The sequence below is a fragment of the Sorex fumeus genome, unplaced genomic scaffold, assembly GCF_029834395.1.
Source record: "Sorex fumeus unplaced genomic scaffold, SorFum_2.1 ptg000018l, whole genome shotgun sequence".
In the NCBI taxonomy this organism is placed as follows: Eukaryota; Metazoa; Chordata; class Mammalia; order Eulipotyphla; family Soricidae; genus Sorex; species Sorex fumeus.
The window spans coordinates 25118010-25145190 of NW_026606075.1; the positions used below are offsets into that span (position 1 = coordinate 25118010).

The window sequence follows — 27181 nt, forward strand, 5'->3', positions numbered from 1 at the left end:
GCTTTCCTGCAAAAAGTGAACTTTCCAGAAAGAAATCAACTTAGCATCCGGAGTCTGAGGAAACTCATTCTCCACTGCATTAATATGCATTAATATGCATTCTCCACTGCAATTGATATGCAGGACTTTGGTGAATCAACAGAACAAGGAAATGAAATATTCTGAATCAAGCTCCTAAATTCTAGAAAGCAAACTCAAGCCTCTGAAAGAACTGCTCTTGATGCAAAGGTGCTTCAAAGATGTGAGGAAATGCGATGAAGGCTGTGTGATAACCTCATGGTCAGTAGTGACCTATAACCAGTTTTACTAAGAGTTAGATAAAAGCATGGCCACCAAAAAAAGGCTTTGCTTAACAATAAAATTCACTTACAAAAGACCATTCTCTCTCTTTTTTTCTCTCTCTCGCTTGTTCTTATTTTTTTGTCCTTGCATTTACCTTATTTTTAAAATTAAATTTCTTTCTCTATTTGACATTGGTATCATTTTTGTTCATTACTTGCAGTGCTGCTCTGCCAGAACCTCCACCATGGCCCCCGCCTCCCCCCACCCTGCACCACATTCCCCTTCATTCACATCCTTGCATTCCAGTTCTATTAAATAGCACATTTCAGGTTTTTTCAGTGGGTATTGTCTCATTTCTTGCTTTATGTATTTAAAGACCACCCTCTTTTTAATTTAGACAAATGTAATTTTCAGGGTAGGAGAGATAGTACAGCAGATAAGGTGCTTGCCTTACATGAGGCTGACCCTGGTTCGATCCCCGGAAACACGTAAGGTCCCCTGAGCCTGCCAGAAGTGATCCCTGAGCACAGGGCCAGGAGTATGCTGGGTGTGCCCCACCATCCATCCAAAAAAAAAAAACACAAAACAAATGTCTTCCCTCCTCTCTCCCTGTTAAAAGCAAAGGGTCTGTTTGTCACTGACAAAAATGACTCACCCCCCAATTGATGTCAAGAATAAGGGTAAACTGATAATTGCTGGGTGCTGAGAACAAATGTAATTACATACAAATGTAATTTTCAGGGTTGGAGAGAGAGTACAGCAGATAAGGCGCTTGCCTTAAATGAGGCTGACCCGGGTCCAACCCCCTGCAACACGTAAGGTGCCTGGGCTTATATAAACAGCACATAAACAGAAGTCACCATAGCAGATCTGGACAGTAGGGAATGTCAGGGAGAACTGCACAAAAATTAGATCATAAAGATGGGACAAGACGGCTTGGTTTTGCTCAGTCCAAACATTTCTCAGGGCCTATCTTCTTGGGACTATCCACTTTCAAGCTGGCATCTCCTGACTTCTTTCTGGACTTTTTCTTTTTTTTTTTTTTTTTTTTAATTTTGGTTTGAGGCTACATCCAGCAGTACTGAGGGCTTGTTCCTGGCTCTGTACTCAGGGATCACTCCTGACAGATCAGGGATGGGATGCTGGGAATCGAACCTGGGTCAGCCATGTGCAGGGCAAGCACCCCACCCACTGTACTACAGCACTGGCTCTGGCAACTCATAACTTCTAAACGCTCTGCAATTCACCATTTGTGTCAAGCAACAATTGCTCTGTGCTTTAATTTCTTCCAAGGGCAGGAACAAATGCCATATTTCAGGAAAATGGCCAAAATAAAGCTGAGTGCTGAAAAATCTGAATTACCTAGTGCAGTCATCTCTGAAGTTATGAGGGAAAGTCATAGGAAGATATTAGGGCTTTGGGGGATAAAGGGCGGTGGTTTGGGCTATACCTGACTCTACTCAGGAATCACCCTTGGTTCTGTGCTCAGGGATCACTCCTGGCAGTGCTTGGGGTACCATATGGGGAACTGGTGATCAATCCGGAATGGCTACTAACAAAGTGCCTTAAACCCCTCTACTATCTTTCTGGCCCAAAGCTTCTATTTTTGTTTTATCCTCTGCCACCTGTATTAGCTTTGTAATATTAACAACATTGTGATACTGTAAAATATCAAAATAGTGATAAGTCCAAAATCTATATACAAATGTTTACCCAGCTAAGGTTCCATAAAGAAAACTTTAAAATCTTAAGAGAAAACCAAGTTTTCTAGAAAGCATATATTTCCATGTAACTCTGGAAAGAGAGTGTCCCATACTTACTGTCCTTTTCTTCTTGAATTTGAATATTAACCATATCAATACAATTTTGAATTTCATTCCAACTTAGATTATCTTGTCCTTGGGATAAGGCTTCCATTTTAATAGAGAGCAATGAATTTGCATAACTGTGGAAGAAAAAAAAATCATGATTTTCATCAGGGACATTCCTTCTTTTTTCATGTTTGCACCTTAAAATTCGATTAAGGAGGCTAAATGTAGGTGGCAGGCGGATAGACAATCAGATGAAAAACCGCTTTTTGTCAATATATAACAAGCTTATTTAATAAGAGTGGTTTTGCTTATGTTTAGCAAAAGTTCCCCAAAACTGCACCTCCTAAATAAAATAAAAAATTAGAAAGCTCTGAATTCTGAAGTGACTTTTTTGAAATTTTCTATGACTAGTTTTCTTCTCCTGTGTATTACTTGATCCTTCACTGCTCTCTCCTTTAGGCCATTTGCTATATGGACAAGTGGTCAAATTCCTTCCTTCCTTCCTTCCTTCCTTCCTTCCTTCCTTCCTTCCTTCCTTTCCTTTCTTCTTTCTCTTTCTTTCTCTTTCCCTCCCTCCCTCCTTTCTTTCTTTCTTTCTTTCTTTCTTTCTTTCTTTCTCTTCTTTCTCCTTTCTTTCTCTTTCCTTCCCTCCCTCCCTCCCTTCTTTCTTTCTTTCTCTTTCCTTCTATCCCTCCCTTTCTTTCTCTTCTTTCTCCTTTCTTTCTCTTTCCTTCCCTCCCTCCCTCCCTCCCTCCCTTCTTTCTTTCTTTCTCTTTCCTTCTATCCCTCCCTTTCTTTCTTTCTTTCTCTCTCTTTTTCTTTCTTTTCCTTCCTTACTTCTTTTTCTTCTCTCTCTTTCTTTCTTTCTTTCTTTCTATTCTTTCTTTCTTTCTTTTCCTTCCTTACTCCTTTTTCTTCTCTTTCTATTCTTTCTTTCTTTCTATTGAATCATGGTGAAATACACAGATACAAAGCTATTTCTTTTAAAAATTGTCTTTTTTAAAAAAATTGAATCACCAAGAGATACACAGCTATAAAGTTGTCTATTTATTTTTAAAGTCTAACTAGTCTATTTTTCATTTCTCTTCTGCAAATGTACAGTGTGAGTTCCCTGATATTCTCCCTAGCAGAGCAGTTCCAGAATCACTATCGCAAAGGAGCTTGGGGTGATTTTATGCAGACAGCTCCTCCTGGCGGTCATGCAGGAAAACAATCACTTCCTTTAACTTGGGCTTTGTCTTACTGATCAATTAGAATCCTTATTTTGGGTCCTTAGTTACAGTCCTGTCTATTGTATATTCTAAGAACATTTTTTCGGAGCATAAAGTGAAAAGCCAAGAACCATGATCCATTGTTTTCTCAGATTTCTTCGGTTTTATAAACAAAAAAGGGCTCGGAACCTAACCTGGAGTTCATAAATCCCAATTCTTTTTCTCATGAAAATGAGAGCGCTGGTCGGGACAATCACCAAGTTAAGCATCCAACTCTCCTATACTCTGTCCTCTCAAAAGAAGTCTAAAGGTAGTTGTGTTTCACTCTTCTTTATTATTCCAACTTATCAAATGCTTTTTGCTAGTGACAAAGTATTTGTCACAAGATGATTTCTTTCTTTTTTTTTAAATTTCTGCTCCCCTCAAAGGATTATTGTAAAGAAAGGTTTTAATATTAAAAGGGTTCCCTAAAATAGAAGTAGGTTCACATTCAAGAAAATGAACATGAAATGAGATTTTTTTCAGTTATAAATAAATCTTTAATTTGTTTTGTTTTGTTCTGTTTTGGAACCACACCCAGTGATGCTAAGGGGTTACTCCTGGCTCTGTGCTCTGGAATTACTTTTGGCAGTCCTCAGGGAATAATATGGGATACCCGAAAAATATAAAATAAAATCCAGTTTGGTCACTTGCAAGGCAAGCACCCTACCCACTGTACTTCGTCTCTGGCCCCCAGTTCAAAATTTTTGAGAGCAGACAAATAGTCAAATACAGATTTTGGCACAAAAAGAAGTTGAGGAAAGGTTCCTTACCGATCCACATGTGTCTCGTCCACATTGTTGAGGCCTGTTTTGGGGCTTCTGAGTTGATTCTGCACAGCCACAAGATCATTGCTTTCTAAGGCCTGGTTTAGTAAAGCAATGGCAGATAACATTTCCACCGCAATGGAGAGCTCTTCATGAGCCAAGTAGTTCTGTTGGGAAACATACTGCAATGTCAGCTCCCCAAAGCACAGGCAGCCTGTGTGAAGAGTTTAGAACACACATCCTGCTACCCCCAGCTCAAACCCCTGGCATCTGTATAGGGTCCCCTGATCACCCTGGGGTCACTTCCAAGCACGGAGCCAGGAATAGCTCTTAAGCATTGCTGGTTATTATAAAATCTCCAAAGCTTCCTGTCCACCCCCCAACAAAAGCAAAATAAATGTATTTCCATTTATAAAATGTAAAAAAAAAAAAACAAATAAGCAGGAAGAAACAAATTCCACTATCATAGTTCTTTAGTATATATTCTTTTATCTTTAAGCAAAATTTGTGGTGGGGGGCCGGGGGGGGGGGGAAGGACCTCTGTTTCTGTTTCCCAAGTGGTGCTCTAGAGGTCCAATTTCCCCAGCAGTTCAGCCACTGGGCTGAAGGTGTGAAAATATGGTATTGGGGGTCTCCAGGGCCACTCACAACAGTGCTCAGGGAACCATGTGGTGCTCGGCATTGAACCTGGGTCCGAAGCATGCAGACTTGCATCTTATAACCCCTGTTCTCTCTGACCCTCAGCTTTTTATTTAAAATGCATGCAAAGTAGGTAAAGGGATATACATGATAACCTTTCAGTGCCTGCATTGAAAGATTCAAAGTCATAATGTCCAAAAGAAGTGTGTGTGGCGGGGGGGGGGGGGGGGGCAGGGGGTTGTGCCTGCTATAAAGGCAGACGGCGGTGCATGGTGGGAGGGAAACTGGGGACATTGGTGGTGGGAAAGTGCACTGGTAGAGGGTTGGGTGTTGGAACATTGTAAGACTGGATCATGGACAACTTTGTAACTGTATATCTCAGGGTGACTCAATTAAAACAATCCAATGGGAAAAATCACTGTCACTGTCCTCCCGTTGTTTATCGATTTGCTTGAGCGGGCCCAGTAATATCTCCATTTTGAGACTTGTTACTGTGTTTGGCATATCGAATACGTCACGGGTAGCTTGCCAGGCTTTGCCATGCGGGTGAGATACTCTCGATAGCTTTCCGGGCTGAGAGGGGCGGAGGAATCGAACCCAGCTCGGCCAGGTTGGCTGAGCGCCAGGCAAACGCCCTACCAATGTGCTCCAGTCCAATGGGAAAAATATAAAATAAAATTCATGCAAACTTGGGGTTTATAAAAAAAGGCTTATCAAAAACTCCCACACATAAGATCATGCTACACACTTTGCACTCATTTTTTCCACTTGATGTTAGTGTGCTCTACACCTGGATACCCCTTACTCTAGTCTGTCTAGCATTTAGTTGTTTCTAGCACTTAGCCACTGGCAGACAGAGCAGAGAAGCTGCCTGTGGAACAGCGGCAAATGGTGCAGCTCATTTCCTGGGTCGTGACTGCCAGGATGGAGACACAACGTGTGACAAGCAGACTGAGCTCCCGACATGTCCAGAAAGGCTGGACCTCTCACATTCCCAAGAGCCCCGAACTTATCCCTCCATGAGGGTAAATCTTTCCATCTCTGCCAATCTGATTTCTCAACCTGGTGAATAAACAAATTTCATTGTAATTTGCATTTGCTTATGTCTGATTGGGTATAAATTTTTGTGTGTGTACTCTTTCATCTGTCTGCTATTTTATGATTTTCTCCCAGATGCTCCTGGTCTCTTTTCCCTTTCTTGGTGGAGGAATGTTTCTTCCCATTTTATTTGGGAGGGGAGACCTCCATTCTCCCCTGCTTCCCCCCACTCACAGTACTCAGTGCGGGGAAGGTGATCCCTGTGATGGTCAGCCCAGGGCTGGCCCTGGTGCTGGGATCCATCCAACTGGGGGCCTCAAATTTGTGCTAAATCTATGCTCTACCTCTTGAGCAATATCTCTGGTATGGTTTTTAACATCCAATGTCCTTCAATGTCTTCTCAGAATATTTATATTTTATTTGTTCATGTTGAACATTTTACCCCGGGAATTTACTGTATGTATTATGAGGCAGTGGGCTGGAGCGATAGCACAGTGGGTAGGGCGTTCGCCATCCAAGCGGCCAACATGGCCGACCCGAGTTCGATTCCTCCGCCCCTCTCGGAGAGCCCGGCAAGCTACCGAGAGTATTCGATATGCCAGACACAGTAACAACAAAGTCTCCAGTGGAGACGTTACTGGGCCCGCTCGAGCAAATCGACGATCAACGGGAGGGCCTTTACCTTTACCTTTTATTATGAGGCAGTACTCTTTCCCCACTCCCAGACATAACAGTTGAATGCTTGTAAGGATTTCATTCCTGTCCCCATCTTCCTTAAACACTAGTTCATTCCTGTATTAAATTCTTGGCTCTGTTTCCAGTACTTTTCATTCTGATCCATTGTTTGATTTAATCCTGTCCTAGTACACATGCTCCTAATTACTGTAACCTTGATTTAATCCTGTACTAGTACATATGATCTTAATTACTGTAACCTTATGTGAGTACTTTTGTTGTGTATTATTAGCATATTATTAACACATCAACACCAGCACTGTGATTTATGTTAATAGGCCACATTCACACATGAGCCAGTGGTGGTACACGTGGCAATCAACACATTGAAGGAGCCCAGAATACAAAAATCAAAACCATGACACCCATGTCTTTAGGTGCAGCTCTCTGCAAGAGAAGATTCAGAGCTGATTCTACCCCATCAACAAGATCACACATTTTATAACTTCAGTGTAATTTTAAAAACCATCACTGAGAGCGTGGCTCAAGAGGCTGAGGGCATAGTTTGCGTGTGGAAGGTCTGGGGCTCTATCTTCAGCATTACAAAGTCCCCCGAGTACTACTGGGTCCTGATCCCCCACGACTATCTGGTGTGACCCCACAACAAAACCCCAAATGATCCAAAGTGCTTTCAAAAGGAACACCCGGTGTTTAACATGAATTTGTAGAGACTCGCCTGCTTTCCTCACTGGGAGCTTAGACTGATCACGTAGGTGAAAGGCAGGAGCTGGGCGCACCACAAAACTGGCACAGGTTGGCCACCAAGCCCAGAGCCAGGCCGAGGCTCTGCCTGGACCCTTCACCTCTTCCATACACTGCCCTGATGACTGGGACCTCATGCCCAGCGCTGGGAGCGCTTCTGACTTACCAGGCTGTTCTGTTTCTGCAGGTTGAAGAGCTCGCTCTGATACATCTCCGCGGCAAAGGAGTACACAGCAGGCAGCTGGGCCTCGGGCTGCTTCAGTGCCAGCAGCGTATTTTTGGGCTCACCTTCCCGGATGACCATGTTGATGTGGTCCACAGCCGCCTGCCCTGCGGGTTTTCACATCCCATCAGTACCTCGGCTTCACCCACCCACCTTCCTGCAGACCAAAATGATCACTTCCCATCCCAGTTGGAGGGCAGGCACAGCCCTGGAAGCCCATGGCAGTTGTGTACCCAGAAGACTGAGCACTGATGGAAATTAGTTCTGAGAGAAACTCTCACCACTGAATTGGGAGAACCTTCCAGCCTAACCTGCCTCCCTGGCTGACACTTCCTTTCCCCTCCCACCATCTTCTTCCACAAGCCCTTCCCATCATCTCTGAGCATTTCCCACTCAGGGCATCACCCAGGATTTAAGTCTGTGACACAAAGATCCCACAGGTACAAGGGGTGGGGGAGTTGCGCGACAGAACCACGGGTGGGGCACTTGGCTTGCATGCTGCAGACCCGGGCTCAATTCCTGGCATCCCTTAGCATCCCCTGAGCACTTTTAGGAGTGATTCCTTAGTGCAGAGTAATCCCTGAGCACTGCCGGGTATGGCCCCCAAACAAAAAGCAAACAAACAAACAAAAGATCCCTCAGACATGGCTCTGTAATGGTTCTCGTGGGAGAAAGCTGTGTCAGAATGAGCAGGAGCAAGGCTGGCCCGGTTGTCCGATGATCCTTCTGAATGAGGATCCCGGGCTGCCCACAGGGGTGCTCGACCACTGCACAAGATGGAGGGGCTGTTGTTTAGTCCTTAGACCCTGCACTCTCAGCTGAGGCTCTGAAAATTCTTTTTTTTTCCTTTTTTTGCTTTTTGGGTCACACTCGACAATGCACAGGAGTTACTCCTGGCTCTGCACTCAGGAATTACTCCTGGTAGTGCTCAGGGAACCATAAGGGATGCTGGAATTCGAAACTGGGTTCGCCTCAAGCAAGCCAAACGCCCTACCTGCTGTGCTATCGCTCCAGCCCTGGTTCTGAAAATTCTTTTTTTCTTTTTTTGATTTTTGGGTCACACCTGGTGATGCTTAGGGGTTATTCCTGGCTCTGCACTGAGAAATTACTCCTGGTGGTGCTCAGGGGACCATATGGGATGCTGGGAATTGAACCCAGGTCGGCCACATGCAAGGCAAACGCCCTACCCACCGTGCTATCGCTCCAGTCCCCTGGTTCTAAAAATTCAGACCCCTGAGAAAAATTTTTATTATTTCAAATCTATCACAACACAAATCCGTGCAATGAAAAAAAATTGTATTCAATGAGGGGGAAAAAAATCCAATAAAACAAAAGACAAAATACCCTGAGCACAGAAATGCCTTTGTTTTACCAGAGGTTCCCATGCTCTGACCCCTGCCATTTGCAACATTTACATTACAAAGATCTGAATTTCAGTGACCCACTGGAGGACTCTGGGAAGTGTGGATTCAGCACAGTTTTTGGAGGAAGAGATGAACTGCTGAGCAATGCAAGAACGAGCGATGAACTCTGCCACTAGACAGAAGCAGCAGGATTTCACCCTCAAAACAAGTACTTAAGAATTTCTAGAATTCTTCAAGGGTGCTCCCTAACCCATAGCTAGAATTATTGAGGTTCCCTGGAAAAGCTGACAAACTTCTCTAATTACATTTCCAAGGGTATCCCCCCAACCCCCTTTCTACAAGGAGTCAACACTCAACAACAGGAAATAGAATGGCCGCGAATTTTCAGGCCACACCAAGAAAAAACTTACACTTACTCAAAAGGATCCAAAGAACTCAAGTGCCTTTTTGACTTATTCTTAGAATTAATGTGGCAAATACAAGGATCCCAGAAAGGAAGGACAATGGTTGATGGTGGTCTTTCCACCGCATTTCTGGTTACTTCACAAAGCATCCTGCAAGCCTTGGCGACTTTATAATTGACTCTGCACAACAGTATGGTAAACTATCACTGGAAAATCATATCCCTCAAACACTCTGAATGAACCATTTCTTTTTTAAGAAAATAAAAACATTAATGTGACCCACTCTTTTACATGCTGCATTTAAAATAATCTCTCAGGCTGATCTTAACAAAACACAGAACTTAATGAACCCCTTTTAACACTCCCTGACTGCAGTTCCAACAAAGCTGAAGGCTGAAAAATGGATCCAGTAACTCTACCATCAAAGCTGTCACTTCTACCATGACAGAGGCTGCTAAAAATGTAGACACCCAAACATTTTAATAAAGTAACCTCCATGGTTGAGGAGTAGCTGATTAAGTAACTACCCTTAAACATTTAATTCATCTTTGGCTTCTGGGTCATACCCTGCAGTGCTCAGGGACCCTCTTAGTGATGTTAAGGAAGGGACCAAGGGGTGCTGGGGACCAAACTTAGACCTTTTGCAAGCAAAGCCGACAGTAAGCCTGTTGAGTGCTCTCTCTGACCCTACTTAGATCATTTACAGTGTGCCACTGTCTCAATGCCGTATCACTGAAATGTGCTTTAGAGAGGTTTTCAAGATTATTTTTAGTTTTTCCAAACTATAAATTTTCAGCATGATGGTGGTCTACAGATCTACAGTTATTAAACGCTGTAATGCCCTTTATTATTGCATCTGAATATATGACAATGCAAGTCATGCTGAGCCTGCCTTTTATTTTAAAATAGGGGAAAAGGCATTACATTTGTGGTCAGGAAATTATATCACTGAGTAAAGCACTAACACATATAAAGTAATAGATGTGAAAAAGAAGTATTTTCATGGTTATAAACATTTCAAAAATAAAGGATAGCAAAAGACTAGAAAGCCATTTCCTCACTAAGTTTATCTACCTCACATGTCTGCTGACAATAATAATTTCTTCCTGTAATTCATTTCTGTCAAATATAATATAATCTTTGACTCTCATGTAGATACAGAGAGGATTTGGAAACTGGGTTTCAAGTGCTGTCACTAACATCCATAAGATTTTGCAGGAACATTGGGTCGGAGAGATAGTACAGAGAGTAGGAAGCTTGCCTTGCATGTAGTTGACCCGGGTTCGCTTCCTGGCACCCCATATGGTCCCCTAAGCACTATCAGGATTAATTTCTGAGTGCAGTCACGAATAACCCCTGAGCACCACCTAGTGTGACTCATAAACAAAAAACAACAACAACAACAAAAAAGACTTCACAAGAAGAAAATAACAGGGCTAGAGAGATAGGGAGGTTGGGTTTGATCCCTAACATCACATGATCCTCTGAGTACTGCCAGGAGTGAGCCCAAGCACAAAACAGTGCTGGGTGTTGGCACAAAACCAAAACATGAAGAACTGGACTAAGCACCCCAAAGTGTAAAAGGGCTCCCTTAAGAAAAAGATGGTATTAGGATTCTCAGCGTTTGTGTGAATGTGTGAGGTGAATCAGCAATCCACAAATGTGGGCTCCAGGAGATTGCAAGAGGGCTCGAGGTGAAACCCATATAAACTGGAGGCCACGTTTGGAGCCATAGTAGGACAGGGGTCAAGGAGACTTGGAGCCAACTGGTAGAATGACGGGGTGGGGAGGGGGGTGAGGGGCGCAGGAAAGAAACAAGGTCAGAAGGGCCACAGCTGCATAAAGATGGAGAAACGAGGTGAATTCTCAGACCCACTTGTACTAGATTTCCAGACACTTGCACCACTCTCCTCGGGGCTCCTTATTTGCTTCAATTCCTTGAATGTGTCTCTACTAGCAAATGTGCACCTCTTTGGAGGTGTAAGGAGGAAAAGAGAAAACCCAGACATCATCTAGGAGGTTAAGGTGAGGGCCAGGGCTAGAACTGCTGCCATTTGTGGATGCTCCAGGAGTAGATTTATCTAAGGGTTCAAATGCTTTATTCAGTAGACCAAACTGTCTTTCATATATTCACCTTTTTGGTGGATTATTTAGACTGACCTAGAGAAATAAATAACAAATAGAACTCCTGGATGCCACAACTAAAAATAAATTGTATGTGTGTGTATGTGTGTGTGTGTGTGTGTGTGTGACTGTGTGTGTGTGTGTGATGTGAAGAGGCTAACAATAGTAACATCTCTAAACTCGCACATGTTGACTTTAGTTCCCCAAGTTTTCTGATTTTGAGAATCACACAAGTGAATGGGGTGCCAAGAGGAACTGAGGTGAGCAATTCCATGGAAGCCTGGAGATGTGGGACTTGAACTTGCCATCTCCTGTGGCCTGTAAAATTTTACTCACATGCACTAAAGCAACTGAAGACTGATGACCAGGAAGTACTAGCAAGCAGAGGTGTCAATAATATCCACTTGCGTACTGAAAGAATGCCATCATGTAATCACAGGCAAGACATAACCATCTTTTCCATAGATCTTCCTGTTGTTGTAGCTTTGGGGCCACACACAGTGACACTCAGAGATTACCCTTGGTTCTATACTCAGAAATCACTCTTGGCAATGCTCAGGGGACCATATGGGAGGCTGGGGATTGAACCCGGGTCAATTGTGTGCAAGGCAAAAAGAGTCTTACCTGCTGTGCTATTGCTCCAATTCCTAGATCATAATCTTTTATTGAAAAAACATTCAACATTATCTCAGGAAGAAGGTTCAAAATATGAACTGCACTACACCTAGGATGAAACAGGAGGTGCCATCAAACTAACTTTAACATACTTTGAGCTACTTTGTGTGGGATGGAGAAAGGCCATTTTACAGAGCTCCCTGAGAAACTGTCAGGCAATGGTCCCTAGTTAACATGGCATCTGGAGGATGTTTTTCTTGTATCAGACAGCCTAGCAAGCATGTAAGTTCAGAGCTTCGGTAGGACTCTGACAAAGAACATTTGTGCCACAAAACAACCCACTTGTTTCACACAATCCAATACTTACTATTGACTATATTGATGTTGTCTTGGATTTCTGTCTGGGTCAGCAGTTCTTCGTAGGCATCCCTTTCTTCTTCTGAAATACAGTTACTCTGCAAAGCAAAATTTTCGTTGATTCATTTAATGGTGCCATGTTTTTGGATCTCAATATTTGAGAGCAAAAATGCAGTGATAAAATTGAATTTTCTAGCATTCATTAGAACTCAAGACAGCATGTAAGAGTGTCGGCACTGAGCAGGGCACTGGGATAAATCCATTGGCAAGGATCATAGAACAAGTAGAACCAGTGAGGACCTTCCTGTCCTAAGGGTAGGTAGCTTCGCACCTACAGTAGTTTTGCACACCTGATATTACCGCTGTGGTTTTTTTTTTTATTTGTAGAGTCAAAACGTTTCAGTACTGAAAATTGCATTTCCCCCAAGCAAATGAAATAAAGAACCCACACAAAAAGCAGAATGGGATAGATTCCACAGTGGAAATGCATACTCGGCAGGAAAGACTGTTTGAAAGAGGCAACCATTGAGGAGGGCCTGGAAGATGAGACCAATACAAAGCAGAGGGAGGTTAGAGGGTGTGGACAGCAGGATTTTGTAGGGTTTTGATCATAGAAGTAGGAAAGCCTGCTCTTGGGGCTACACTGGTGTGTGTCCAGGGCACCCAGAGGCCTTTGGAGGAACCAGACCCTCCCACATCAGGTAATCGGGACCCGTTTCCGGTGGCACAAAATTGGGTTGGTTTCATAACCTCAACTCTGAGAGGGACGAGAGAGGGGCTGGGTGTGAAGCAGTCAGCTGGTATTGCCCAAAATGCAGGAGCTCTAAGAAGGGCAGGAGGAATTCCAAGTCAGGACCTGCAGAATCTCTGTGTTAAGAGCGAAGAGGAAAAGAAGTATCAACAGCAATTGCAGAGACCTGCAAAGAGGCCTAGTCGGATTGCAGACAGTCCCAGCGGTGGCAGGGGCACTGAATGCTGGCACGAGCCACCAGCTGAGAGAAGATAAAGCAGTGACTTTTAGAGCTTAAGGAGAGGGCAGGTGGAGAGAGGATAGAAGCTCTAGCTCTGAGCAGAGCCTACGTCACCAGCTGCTGTCTAGCTGGGACTGGTCCTCCAATAGCTGTGAAGCTGCCCTTCCAATATGAAGGGGAAATTACTGGGAAAATAAGAAAATGGATCAAAGCATCCCCTCTCAAACTTCAGCATGCCGGATCACCCGCCTCCACCAATAAACCTGAGATAACTCCATCACCACGAGGTCTCTCCTGCCCAAAAAGGGAAGATCTTTTGCTGTGACTTCAACACCCTCCTGGAAAGTGGTGAGTTTCTGACATGACCTACGAGCCAGCCACCTGCAACATTCATCTCAAAGGTTTCCTTCTACCTGGATAGTTTATTTGCACCACCTTTATCGGTCTCTATGACTGGGGTCACAGTCAGTTAGTGTTGAACCATCTCCTTTCACACGCAGGCTTTTCTCAGCGAGCAGCTCACAATCACACTGACTACCATATTTATGTCTCAGAATGGCTATACCTTCAGTTTTGAATTATCCTCTTTCTGCTTTTTGGCTTCCCACAGTTCTTTCTGATATTCTTGGGCTAAGTTATCATCCACGCAAGACAAAACTGCATTTGGGTTTCTCAGTGTTACAAGAGTCTGTTCTGCGATTCCTTTCTCAATAGCTTCATTAATAGCTATAACTGCAGCATGCACTAAAAAGAGAAAGAAAAGGATTTTAATTAATTCAGTAGGGTTTGGGCCACATCAAGCAGTGCTTAGGGTTTATCCTGGCTTAATGCTTGGATGTCACTTCAGCTGGTGCTTGCGGGGGATAGTCCCTGTAGAGTCAAGGGTTGATCATAGACTTCCCACACCCAAAGCCTAGGCTCCAATCATTGAGTATTGAGCTATCTCTTTGACCCTAGAAATTTTATATATAAATATATATATATAAAATATATATAAATAAATATATATATAATATATATATATGGACCCCACAAAAGACAATGTACCTCAGTGCATCAACACTGCACGAATGAAAGCAGTCCTACATTTTTTTTCTTTTGGCCCACACCCAGCAGTGCTCAGAGCTTACTCCTGGCTCTCTACTCAGGGATCATTCCTGAAAGGTGATGGAGGTTGAATGTGGGTTGGCCCTATGCAAGACAAGTGCCTGACCTACTGTAATCTCTCTCTGATATGCAGGTTTACTTTCTATCTAGGTTTCCAGGAAGCATGAAAGAGAAACCTCAGAAAATCACAGAGCATACTATGATATCACCCATCTAGGTGATGGTTAAGTTATCATCCAGTTATCAATCAGTTTTTGATTTTCAATCATGACTTGTGATTCATAATATTAATGGTGGTTTCATTCATGCATCATTCTAACACCACATCCACCATCAGAGCGTACCACTTCCCTCCAACAATGGCTCAAAGACCCCTTCGCGTCAAACCTAAGCTCAGTTCTGTGACTGTCTTCCAGTTCTGCTGCCTTTGGCCTATTGTTGTTACTTTGCTGTATATCTCTTTATTTACTTCACATCCTACACCTGAGAGGGGTCCTTCTGTATCTGTCCTTCTCCTGGCTGACTTCACTCAGCATGGTACCTTCTATTTCCATCCACGTCAGAGAAAATTGCATGAGTTTGTCCTTTCTTACGGCTGCACTGTGTTCTACAGACCACAGCTTCTTGGTCCATTCCTCTCCCGCAGGGCATCTGGGATCTTTCGCTATCTTACTAGCATTTATGCAGCCCCTATGAATTCATCCAACTTGCACTGAATATCTCCAATGAGTAATATGGACACTTTGAAAGAAAATATTTATGGAACCTCTGGAGATTTTGTTTTGTTCTTGTTTGTTTTTTGTTTTCGTGAGTGGGGGAAACACTCCAGTGGTGCTACGGGGACCTTGCAGTGTCAGGAATTAAACCCTGAGGCTCTCACATGCAAAGCATGGTCTCTAGCCCTTTGAACCATCTCCCCAGTCACTATCTTCAGAACCTCTGAATTCACATTTAGTAGATTTCCCCCCAAGACCAAAATAATTAATTACAGTAATCTATTATGTTCTGATAAACTCAAACTAACCGCCTATAATATATACTTTCAGGACCCTTGACAAATGTTCTAAACATTCTATTTCATGTGAACAAATTATAAAAAAAGTTGCTCATATCAAAAGACAGGTTGGGTTTTAAGTATACTTACGTGCAGCTTCATCCACAGACAGCTCATTGGCCAGAATACCACCGATTTTGCTGAATGATGGCATCTGTATTCCATATTTCTCAAGTTCCTTTCTCATATTACTTATTTCCTCCTCTGAAAGAGAACAAAAGAAAAGTCAAAGCAAAGCACAAAGACAGAGGCACGAACTAGAAATAAATTTTGTCCTCTGATTATTAATAGTGAAGAGAAAATGAACCAAGAAAAAAGAAAAAAGAAAATATTGCTCCATTTTCTCAATATCTACACTATTTAAAAGCATAAAGGTAATAAACAGTACCTGTGAAGTCCACTTTGCCCAACAAATCTTGAATCTGGGGAGCAATTCCTAGTTTGAACAGATACAAACTGAAAGAGAGAACATGTGTTATCAGAATCTGTAGCATAAATATCTGCGTTACAAGCTACATAAATCTGAATGGTTTTTCTTGCTATTGTTTGTACATAACTGGCCGTGCTCAGAATTTATTCCTGGCCCTGTACTTAGGGACCAAAAATGGGCAAAGGTAGGGAGACCAGCTGTTATATGGGAAATCAAGTCTGGGTGGGTTGTGTGTAAGGAAGTACCGGAACCCCTGCCCTGTTTCCTCAGCCCTGAATGAAAAACACCCAAGAGGTTTTCTCCTTAAATTGATTCATTTAACATATGAGGAAACTGAGACTCAAGGATCCTCATCCCTGGTGGGATGCCGCCTGGCACAGTCTAAAACCTCCTCCAGCAGCAGAGGGCACATCCCCCGGGGCTGTGGACCATCACTCATTAGTGATGAGTAGGAGATGTGAAAATAGGAAATATAAGTCAACAAAGGAGCAGGGACAGACTCAGTCAGCATTTCTTTGGCAATTTCTTATATGATTCTCATTCTTTTTGAAGCACAATTCACAGCTTATTTTGCTTTTCAGTACCTCTAAAGAACAAAGCACCTCTAGAAGGAGTAGTTTAGATCTCCTAAACTAATAAACAGAATAACTGAGGGATGACTATTACCAGAAAATCACATTGTTGGCACGCTTCTAAGTGGCAAAGGGAAAGTAAATATACATCTGTTTTGTTTTTAAAAAACCTTTAGGTTCTAGTACTTAAGTAGTAGGTGTGGCATGGTAACATAGATTTGCGAGATGTATAAAGTGATAACCATAAAACATGTACTGTCTTGCATATCAATGTTACCCCTAGAAAAATAAACAATAATAAATCTCTTGGGAGTTAATGATGACTGCCACCGATCTGCCTACAACTGGATAAAAGAGGCATCTAAATTTTGCTAAAGAAGACAGAAATAGTGGCTTTTCTGCTATATTCATTGAGCTGTGGTTCTGTTCCTTTCTTTTTTCTAACTTCCCCAGGTCCCAAGATAAAATCTACAGACCGACTTTAAAAAATGCTGTGTTCATTTATTATAAGTTTTAATAAGTTTATAATCTATGAGACTTAACTTACATGTTAGAAATGATATAACACATGGGAAAATGAATTGAGCATGATTCTTTTGAGGTAACGGTGGGTCGGTTCCACACAGGCAAGGACTGTGCTTTACCACTGAGCCATATCTCCAGCCACAAGAGAATGACTTTAATGACATGAAATATTTTCATATTATCATGTTAGATGTTAATGTGACAGATCTGATAATTTATGAAATATACAAAATTTCACTGAAGTCAAGATCAAGTCATTCTAATGGCATTAAAACTAACTCTTCAAATATCTCATTAACCAATGTAAGCAGCTTCACTGAGATAAACTTTCTATGATAGTTCTATAAACAATATTTTAGAAAACTAGTAAATGATCAAATAAAAAATGTGTGATTCATGGTTTTAAAACTGCATAAAGGGCTGGAGAGATAGAACAGTGGGTAGGGCGTTTTCCTTTCACATGGCCGACCCAGGTTCTATTCCCAGCATCCCATATGGTCCCCTGAGCACCGCCAGGAGTAATTTTTTTTTTTTTTTTGCTTTTTGGGTCACACTCAGCAATGCACAGTGGTTATTCCTGGCTCTGCACTCAGAAATTACTCCTGGCAGTGCTCAGGGGACCATATGGGATGCTAGGAATCGAACTCAGGTCGGCCACGTGCAAGGCAAATGCCCTACCTGCTGTGCTATGGCTCCAGCCCCACCAGGAGTAATTCTTGAGTACATGAGCCAGGAGTAACCCCTGTGCATCGCTGGGTGTGACCCAAAAAGAAAAAAAATTGTATGAAAAATTCAATACTCAGGAGCTAGAGATAGTAAAGGGGTCAAGGCATTTGCCTTATATGCAGCCAACTCTGGTTTGATCCCTATGGTCCCCTAAGCACTATCAGCAGCAATTACTGAGCAGAGTCAGAAGTAAGTCCTGGGCACTGCCAGGTCCACTCTTCCTCACCAAAATCAACACTCAGAGTTATGGTCACACTATTTTTATATGGGACTTATTGCAGTTTTTAGAAGTAACTACTCTATAAATTCACCTAATATTCACCTAATACTCTATAAATTTACCTAATACTCTAATTTACTTAACCAATACTGAGCATTGTCTCTATTCAGGATGGCATATAATCCTGCAGCGGCCGTTCTTACATAGGGTGACATCTTTGGGCATATACACTGGTTGTTGCAATAAGGCCCTAAAAATACAATTTGCTGGATTGAAAAGGTCTAACATTATCAATACTTTCAACATATATTGTCAAGTGGTGCATTAAAAAAAATCACATCTATTATCTGAGTAAAGAAATGAAAAATCCATTTCCTGTCTATAAGAACACTACACCATAACAGCTCTGTTCCCCAAGGGAGCTAATATAGACATTCTGATAACCATGTTACTGAGTAGCAATGACGAGAGGAAATCATGTCTGGTGCACTGATCCTGAAGGGAAGGGACCTAGCTAACCAGCGCTGACTTCAGAGACTCTCATCACTGCACCTGCCTTGCCAAGCCAAGCTGTGTGGCTGGCTTCTGGGGGCTCGTGCTACCCTCATACATACTCCTGCACTAGCCAACAATTTCATTCCTTTGCATCCACATTGCCAGTCTGGGCTCCCAAAGCAAATAGCTTCCAGTTGGGTGTGTGGCCAGACAGGCGGGGTTTCATGATGCCCCTGAAGGCAGTACTAATACTAAGTGCCGTTCTGTGGCGAGGCTGGACTTTCTGGATATTTCTATTCTCTCAGCAATGAGAACCCATTGTGGTTCAGGGTCAGCATGAGAACTTGGAAGTGTTTAGTGGATCTTAAGACTCACCCCATGAAGGGCATGGCCTCACCCAGAAAAGAAAATGGTATTTTCTTCATGTCATACTTACTAAAATATCCTCTAAAACTACCAGTGTGAAGGCAGGAAGAGTTTAAGTCTGCATCCCTTTTTACTAATTATGAGAGCAAACATTTTCCCCAACATATAATGATGACATATTTCTTTCAGACCACATCTATTAACTTTTTTTTTTTTTGCTGTTGTTTTTGGACCATATCCAGTGGTATTCAGGAATCACTCCTAGTTTTCACTCTAGAATTACTTCTGATAGTGCTTGGGGTACCATATGGGATGCCAGGGATAAAACACAGTCAGGTGAGTGCAAGGTACGAACTCTACCTGCTGTACTATCTCTCCAGCCTTTATTAACAAGTTTTTGAATTTCAAATATGGGGAGGTTATTGCTCCTTGGTTCTCATATTTTCCCGCAAAAACGTAACATCCAGTTGTAATCAAGATTTACTCCTGACTGTCTGCTCAGGGACCACTCCTGGTGGGACTCAGGGGAACTTATTGGTGTCAGGGATCGAACCAGAGTCAGCTGGAAGCAAAGCAAGCATCTTCCCCACCTTACTATCTCTCTGCTCCCTCTACCACGTCTTCTTAAAATAAAGGTACTTGGGCAGCCACAAGACAAGCATTTATTGGTAATATGAACTACAGCATTTATAGTAAACAGAAGTATTCATTTCCCCATGGTTGGAAAGTAACTGGGGTGCATGTTTTTCCAATTACACTTTTTACTTCTCCACTGGCCATGGCAACACTAATATAAAGTTTCACCATAAGCAAATATTTTGACTTAAGTGACCACTAGATGGTGCTCTTAAGTTTAAGTGGACAGTTTCAAGTCTGATTTTTAAATAGGATTTTCTGGTGCTATCATATAGAAATCTGATTGCAAAAACCTGCTTTTACACACATAAAAGTTGAAAGTTGGTTTCTATTCATCTTCAGTGTTCAATATTGGTCCTGAGTTATACAACAAGATCCAATATATCAACTGAGGCTGGGGTTGGGGATGGTGAGGGGGAGCTCAGTGGAGGAGCACTCGCCTTGCACGTGTGAGATGCTGGGTTATTATTAGTACTGTCTTAAGGGGAACACCCCAGTGTTCTCAAGAGCTACTCATGGCCTCTGTGCTAGGGTTCACTCCTGGTAGGATCCACAGACCGAAGAGGGGCTGGCTGCATGCAAGGGCAAGGACCATGTACTATCTCACTGGCCATAGCCCTGAATACTTGATCCCCAGTACCACTAAAAAATAAAAATAAAACTAGCACCCCCTCACCTATAGGTCAGTTATAAGGATTAAATGAAACTGAAAAGGTAAAGGTAAAGGCCCTCCCGTTGTTCGTCGATTTGCTCGAGCGGGCCCAGTAACGTCTCCATTGGAGACTTTGTTGTTACTGTGTCTGGCATATCGAATACGTCACGGGGAGCTTGCCAGGCTCTGCCGTGCGGGCGAGATACTCTCAGTAGCTTGCCGGGCTCTCCGAGAGGGGTGGAGGAATTGAACTCGGGTTGGCCATGTTGGCTGCGTGCAAGGCAAACGCCCTACCGCTGTGCTATCGCTCCAGCCATGAAACTGAAGTGCAAGATATGTCATTTTCTTTCTTTTTAAAAGATATGTCATTTTCTTTTATCAGTACCATTATGCCCTGTCAGAGAAGTGTATTCTCTCATACAAACACCTATTAATAATCTACCACCATGGTTTCACTGCTTTCAACATGAAGAATTTCTTCTCAAGGACTCCCAAGTTTGAAATGGTTTCATCTATTAAACTAAACCATTTTCCACTCTCATCACATACATCACTGCCAAGATGTCAAAACCCCATGTTCTATACCTAATTTCCAGTTAAAAAGACAAAGGAAAAGGGTGGAGAGAAAGTACAGCAGGACTCTTGCCTTGCACGGTTCTGTTTTGACCCCTGGAACCATATACAGTCCCCCAAGGCCCGCCAGGAGTGATCCCTGAGAACAGTCAAGGAATAAGTGCTGAGCACTGCTGGGTGTGGCTCCAAATGCCTACCCCTCATAAAACCAAACCAAACCAAATCCTGAAGGAACCCCTAGAAAAATCAGATCCTCAGAAAATTAGTGCAATCAAACCAACTGAGAAGTTAAAAGTACAAACTCTAGGGCCCTCCATGGGACTCGATGATGTCTGTCTGTGCTGCATAGGGTGACCATAAAGCAGGAATCAAAATTCAGCAGGAGTCTGGAGCTGGAGCGATAGCACAACGGGTAGGGCGTTTGCCTTGCACACGGCTGATCTGGGTTCGATTCCCAGCATCCCATATGGTCCCCCGAGCACTGCCAGGAGTGATTCCTGAGTGCAGAGCCAGGAGTCAGCCCTGAGTATTGCCAAGTGTGATCCAAAAAGAAAAAAATATATATATTCAGCAGGAGTCTTTAGAAAGAACCCCCACCCACCCTCCTCAAAGACATGATGATACCCAAACAAACCTGCAGTACTTAAGGTTTATAAAAACGAAGCACTGAGATTTGGGAGCATGCCAAAGAATTTAGGGCACCTAAGAATTACACAAGCAGTTAGAAGCAGGGACCTTACTGAGAGTCCAAAAGAATTTAGGCATCAGAGAGCCTTACGCATGACAAGGTTCAAGAAGACCTAACTACTTATGAGTGAAGAAGTCCCCCACCCAAACTTACAATATAATAATTAGACTCAAACAGTCTGTTCCTTAAAATCCCCAGATTTTAAAGAAAGTGTTTCCAGCTGACTGAGCATGCTTCTAATTCTTCTGTGAACAACCATGTTTAGGGGCTGGGGGCGCTGGGCTGGTATGGGCAAAAGAGTGAATGATGCTCAGGAGAGCAGACCACATGAACATGTGATTATCCACCTCTGGGCAACAGCAGCTCCTGTACGGACCTGTCGGGTGGATCTCCACCCGTGGGGGAACAGGGCAGAGAGGGAGGAGACGGCATCTAATGAAAGAATATGACCCCTGGGGCCTGGATCTATAGGACAGGGAAATGATGTTGGCCTTGCACGCGGCAAACCAGGGTTCAATCCCTGGCACCCCATATGGTCCCCTGAGCGCTGACAGGAGTAATTCCTGTATGCAGAGGCAGGAGTAACCCCTGAGCATTGTGGGGTGTGTTAGGAAAGAAGGAAAGAAAGAAAGAAAGAAAGAAAGAAAGAAAGAAAGAAAGAAAGAAAGAGAGAGAGAGAGAAAGAAAGAGGAAGGGAGGGACGGAGGGAGGGAGGGAGGGAGGGAGGGAGAGAGAAAGTATATGAACCAAATCAAAGGCAAAGTGGGGTCTTATACTTCTCTGGATAAAGAACCACCCAACCTTCTTGGGTTGGCCTATTGCTGCCATAAAATCACTTTCCTTCCACTTTCTATTTCTTTATTTTATTTGAGGCACCATGGTTGACAGCACTGTTCCTGACCGTGTCTCGGGCATACAATGTCCCAACAGGGCACCCTCTACCAGAGTGTCCACTTTCCTCCACCACTGTCCCAAGATCCACACTGTTGTCAGCACCCTCTGTGCTTAGTGTCAGCAAGTGTGTATGTCACCTGGACAAACATTTTGGTCTGGACAGACAAGAAAAAAACAGAAAAATGCCCGCTCTGCAACCCCCTTTCACTGAAAACAAGATGTAGTTCAGAACCTCAAAGACTTTAGGACTGAGTTTGAGAGAAAGGCAAATTCACCAAATTTGGAGAAAGAAGAGGAGGAGAAGTTTTGGGTGTGGAGAGAATTTTGAAGTGATTTGAAAGACACAGAAAGTGCAACTGCCCTTCACACCTACACCGCAAATACTATCATCTCGATATTACCCCGAGAACAGAAAAGGACAACTTGTCTTCAGAGTTAAGGAATTCTAAGAGCTTATTTATCATGCAAACAAACATGTACTCTGTTAGAAATTCAATCAACCTGGTATAAGGCTTCAATACATTTAATAGGAAAACAGTCCTCAGGGGATAGAATAATGAGGCAGGGAAGTTAGGCATTAACGCCAGAGGAATTGGTTCATAGGCAACCTAAGAAGCCTTTTGGCCAGCTGACCATGTGGCAGAGCTGGGAGACCAGCCCTGATTCACAAAGTAGTCAGGGTATGCACAATAGCTGGTAACAAGAGGTGGGTCCACCTTGATCAGTTCCACACATCCATGTCGTAGGCATGTGCAATTCGGCATTATTACATCTGCAGAGAGCAATTCTGGGCACAGCACCATTAACAACAACAGCACCATAATTTTTACCCAAAGACACAGCATCAGCTTGTGACTGTTGTAGTAGTATCATTTCGGTGGTCAAATAAATTCTCAGTTGAGAAAAGTAGATGCCAGAACCCAAATCTACTGAACTGAAAAAATCACTAGGAACACATGACTTTAAGAGGAATCCTTGGAGGGAAGCTGATTCCTTGCGGGGCACTAGCCTCAAAGCAGAAATATTCATGATAGGATTGAATCATCTCATTATAACCATAGAGCAAGGCTACTATCAGAGAATGTCAGGGGTAAAGCTTGATACAAGGACAAAGGAGCTGGCCAGAAAGAGTTCCCCTTGTCCAAACAAAATCAATGTGGTCCCACCAGAAATGAATAATAACCTTGCTTAAGTCTATCAAAGGCCAGAAATTTAAAATGACAGCAAAAAAAGGTGAATTTTAGTGCAAAGAGAGATAAATAAGAAAATCTGAGTGCAAAGAGAGATAAATAAGACAAGCCTTAGAATATATAAGAATGAACGAAGATCAGAATATCCAAGGAAGCCAATGAGAAAATCTAGTTTCCCAAGAAAGGAAGGTTGGGATAAGAATTGGTGAATGGAAAGAGTGTCTCTCACTGAAGGTCACTCGAAGAGCTGCATGAAAAAGGGACCCAGAGACATTATCTGAGATGACAAATCAGCCAAACAGTCTAAAGAGCACTATCCCTCCCCTCGTGGGGCAGAAAACTCTAGAAAGCCCAACTAATATTGAGAAAATATTCAGAAAGACATACATAAGATTTTAATAACATTACACGATCAGGCTAATACATCACTCTGACAGGACAAAGGGTTATGTAACACAGGCCAAGCGAGAAAGGATGTAAATCATTTCTGCGTGATAGGGGCTTGGGTGGGGGCGGAGATCAGATTGTAAATAAAAACCTACCTGAAGTGATATACCAAAAAAAATACTTTAAAGTTTTCATTAATAACAGAGGTTCACGCTGATGGGTCTGACCCTTCACCCACATTGTGACTCACTAGTGATGGGTAGGTAACCAAATCTCTAACCTTGGCAAGTTGAAGTGATATTTCTTCTTTTATTTCTGGTGCTCATAAGGCTCATGTCAGTATCAAGTTATTATAGCCCCAGGGACACCACAAAAAAAATTACTGCCTTCAGATGGGCTAAAATTAATGTTTTAAATAATAGAAAAAATGGGGGTCCAGGGTTGTGGTAAGTGATGGAGGACATACCTTGCATGTGTGAAGCTCTGAGTTTGATCCCCACCCAAACCCATAATAAATGTGTGACCCTTGGGACCACAGTACGTCTGACCTCCCCAATACTACCACCATCACTGCCATAAAGTGTTTGTGTGTAAGAAACAAGTAAAATTTGTGATGTAGATCTCTCAGACTAGATTTAAGAGTGATATGTTTATAACACCTGGGCATCTTATCTTGGCTTTAAAATATCTAATGTATTCATAAGCCAGTTATTCTGCATTTAATTATTTCAAGGAATTCAATTTTATAACCAAAGTTTAAACATTTAAAGTCATTTAATAAACTGAGTGATAACCATGCAAAAAGTTGTTTCTCTCCATGCATGAGTCGTGACTCATCAGTAGGGCTCCAGCTTCTTGAACTGGTTCCTGCTCATTTACACCGGTGGGCAACCGCACATTTCAAATGAAGCCACAAAAGCAAAACAAACCTTGAGGACATTAAGTCCCAAAAAACCTAACAGTCACCAAGAGTGGTTTTGCCTTGGCGTGGCAGTAATGGGTAGGCAATCCATTCTTTTTCATTGTGCCCATTTCCCCCTCCATGAACATCTTCTTAATTTCAAATGAGTAAAAGATAATAAGCATTTCTTTCAAAAAAGAGTGAGGCCCTCTAGCACTGAGCCGAGTTGCTCTACTTTGAAAAGCTGGGGCTTCTCCTCTGGGGAGAGTCTGAGCCAAAGGGCGGGCAGTCCGAGCAAGTGAAAACAGAGATAGACAAATGGGACTATCTTAAACTAAGAAGCTTCTGCACCTCCAAAGAAACAGTGACCAAAATACAAAGACAGTCTACAGAATGGGAAAGGATATTCACCAAATACACATCCAATAAAGGATTGATATCACGGATATACAAAGTACTGGTTGAACTCCACAAGAAGAAAACATCCAACACCATCAAAAAGTGGGGCAATGAAATGAACAGAAACTTTCTCAAAGAAGAAATCCGAATGGCAGAAAAGCACATGAGAAAATGCTCTACATCATTAATCATCAGGGAGATGCAGATCAAAACCACAATGAGATACCATCTCACACCTCAGAGACTGGCCCACGTCCAGAAGAACAAAAGCAACCAATGCTGACGCGGATGTGGTGAGAAAGGGACACTCCTTCATTGTTGGTGGGAATGCCGACTGGTTCAGCCCTTTTGGAAAACAGTATGGACCATTCTCAAGAAATTAGAAATTGAGCTCCCATTTGACTCAGCAATACCACTCCTGGGAATATATCCCGGAGAGGCAAAAATATATAGTCGAAATGACATCTGCACTTGTTTGTTCATTGCAGCACTCTTTACAATAACCAGAATCTGGAAAAAACCTGAATGCCCAAGAACAGATGACTGGTTAAAGAAACTTTGGTACATCTACACAATGGAGTTCTATGTAGCTGTTAGAAAAGATGAAGTCATGAAATTTATATACAAGTGGTACAACATGGAAAGTATCATGCTAAGCGAAATGAGTCAGAAAGAGAGGGATAGACACAGAAAGATTGCATTCATCTGGGGAATATAAAGAAACAAAATATGAGATTAATACCCAAGAATAGCTGAGATCAACACCAGGAGGATTACTCCATAGCTTAGAGGCCAGCCAGGTATTCTAGGGGAATGGGCAGCTCAGATAGAGAAGGGAGCACCAAATAAAGGGTGTTTGGAGGATCCTCCCAGGAGGGGAGATGCATGTTGAAAGTAGACTATGGACTGAACATGTTTGCCACTCAAAGCCTCCTTTGCAGACCACAACACTCAAAAGGAGAGAGAGAACACAAGGGATTGCCCTGCCACAGAGGCAGGGTGAGATGGGAGGGATGAGGGTGGGAGGGATATTATCCATGGTGGTGGAAAATGGGCACTGGTGGACGGATGGGTACTTGATCATTGTATAATCGAAACCCAAGCACAAAAATTTGTAAATCTACAACTGTACCTCATGGTGTTTCACTAATAAAAATTTTTTTAAAAAGGGGGGGAGGGGGCAGGCAGTCCCCTGAGGGTGGGTCTGAGATGAGAAGTTGAGGACAAAGAGGGACAAGCACGGAGTCCTGGGGCGGAGGGGGGGGGGTCAGGCAAAGGGCAAAGAAGACGTAAACAGGAAGCAAAGGTCACCAAGGACATCTTAAAGAGGTGGTGAAGCCCATACTGAAATGAGCAAACTTTAAGTCAGGTTGGGTAAGTGCCCAGCTACCTGTAGGATCTTTCTTAAGGGATGTGGGTCAATCTCAGAATCTCTGCCCTGAACGGGGGAGTGACCAAACTTCATGTGTGAGATCCTTGGGTTTGCTCCCCAGTACCACCCGGTCTCAAGAGCATATCCAGGTGAACCCCACTGCTGACTTCTGACCTGCCTGATTCTCGGTCAGTAAGGGGACCTCTCCACACTGGCAGATGTCCTGTCCAGCAGCCAGGAGACACTGGCCCAAGCAGGGCTCATTCTCAACTCCACTCCCAACTAGTGAGGGCAAAGCCCTGGTGCTCATTCAAGGGCTCTGCTACCCAGCTTTCAAACAGCCTACCCAGCAGAACTGAGCAGTGGTTGACTAGAAGCCAGAGCAAGGAAAAGCTTTGATAGAAAAAAAAAAAAACAACCAAATTTAGGACACTCTAATCCATTCCCCAGGCAGCCACGGGAGGAGTTTACTCCTGGCTCTGCGCTCAGGAATCACACCTGGTGGGATCAGGGGACCAACCACAGGCACTGGGGATGGAACCCAGGTCAGTTGTGTGCAAGGCAAGCACCCTACCCACTGTTTATCATTCTGGACACTCAAAGGGAGAGTTTAAAAGAGAAAAGTGAAGCAACTCCCAGGAATGCAGTAAATTCTGATTTTTAAAGATCAGACTCTGCTCAAGGATGGGCCCCATGGAAAAATGCTCCAAGA

General features: G+C 43.0%; 1 protein-coding gene across 1 annotated transcript in view; it reads right to left on the minus strand.

Annotated features, from left to right (window-relative positions):
• The window catches only part of IQGAP2 (IQ motif containing GTPase activating protein 2), a 302579-nt gene that overhangs the window by 102264 nt on the left and 173134 nt on the right, over positions 1-27181 (minus strand). The window contains exons 6-12 of the mRNA XM_056112425.1: positions 15832-15899; positions 15534-15647; positions 13848-14026; positions 12322-12409; positions 7391-7554; positions 4117-4277; positions 2103-2227 (exon numbers count right to left, since the gene is read on the minus strand). Of these exons, the coding sequence (XP_055968400.1) occupies positions 2103-2227; positions 4117-4277; positions 7391-7554; positions 12322-12409; positions 13848-14026; positions 15534-15647; positions 15832-15899 (899 nt within the window). The remainder of the gene's footprint in view (positions 1-2102; positions 2228-4116; positions 4278-7390; positions 7555-12321; positions 12410-13847; positions 14027-15533; positions 15648-15831; positions 15900-27181) is intronic.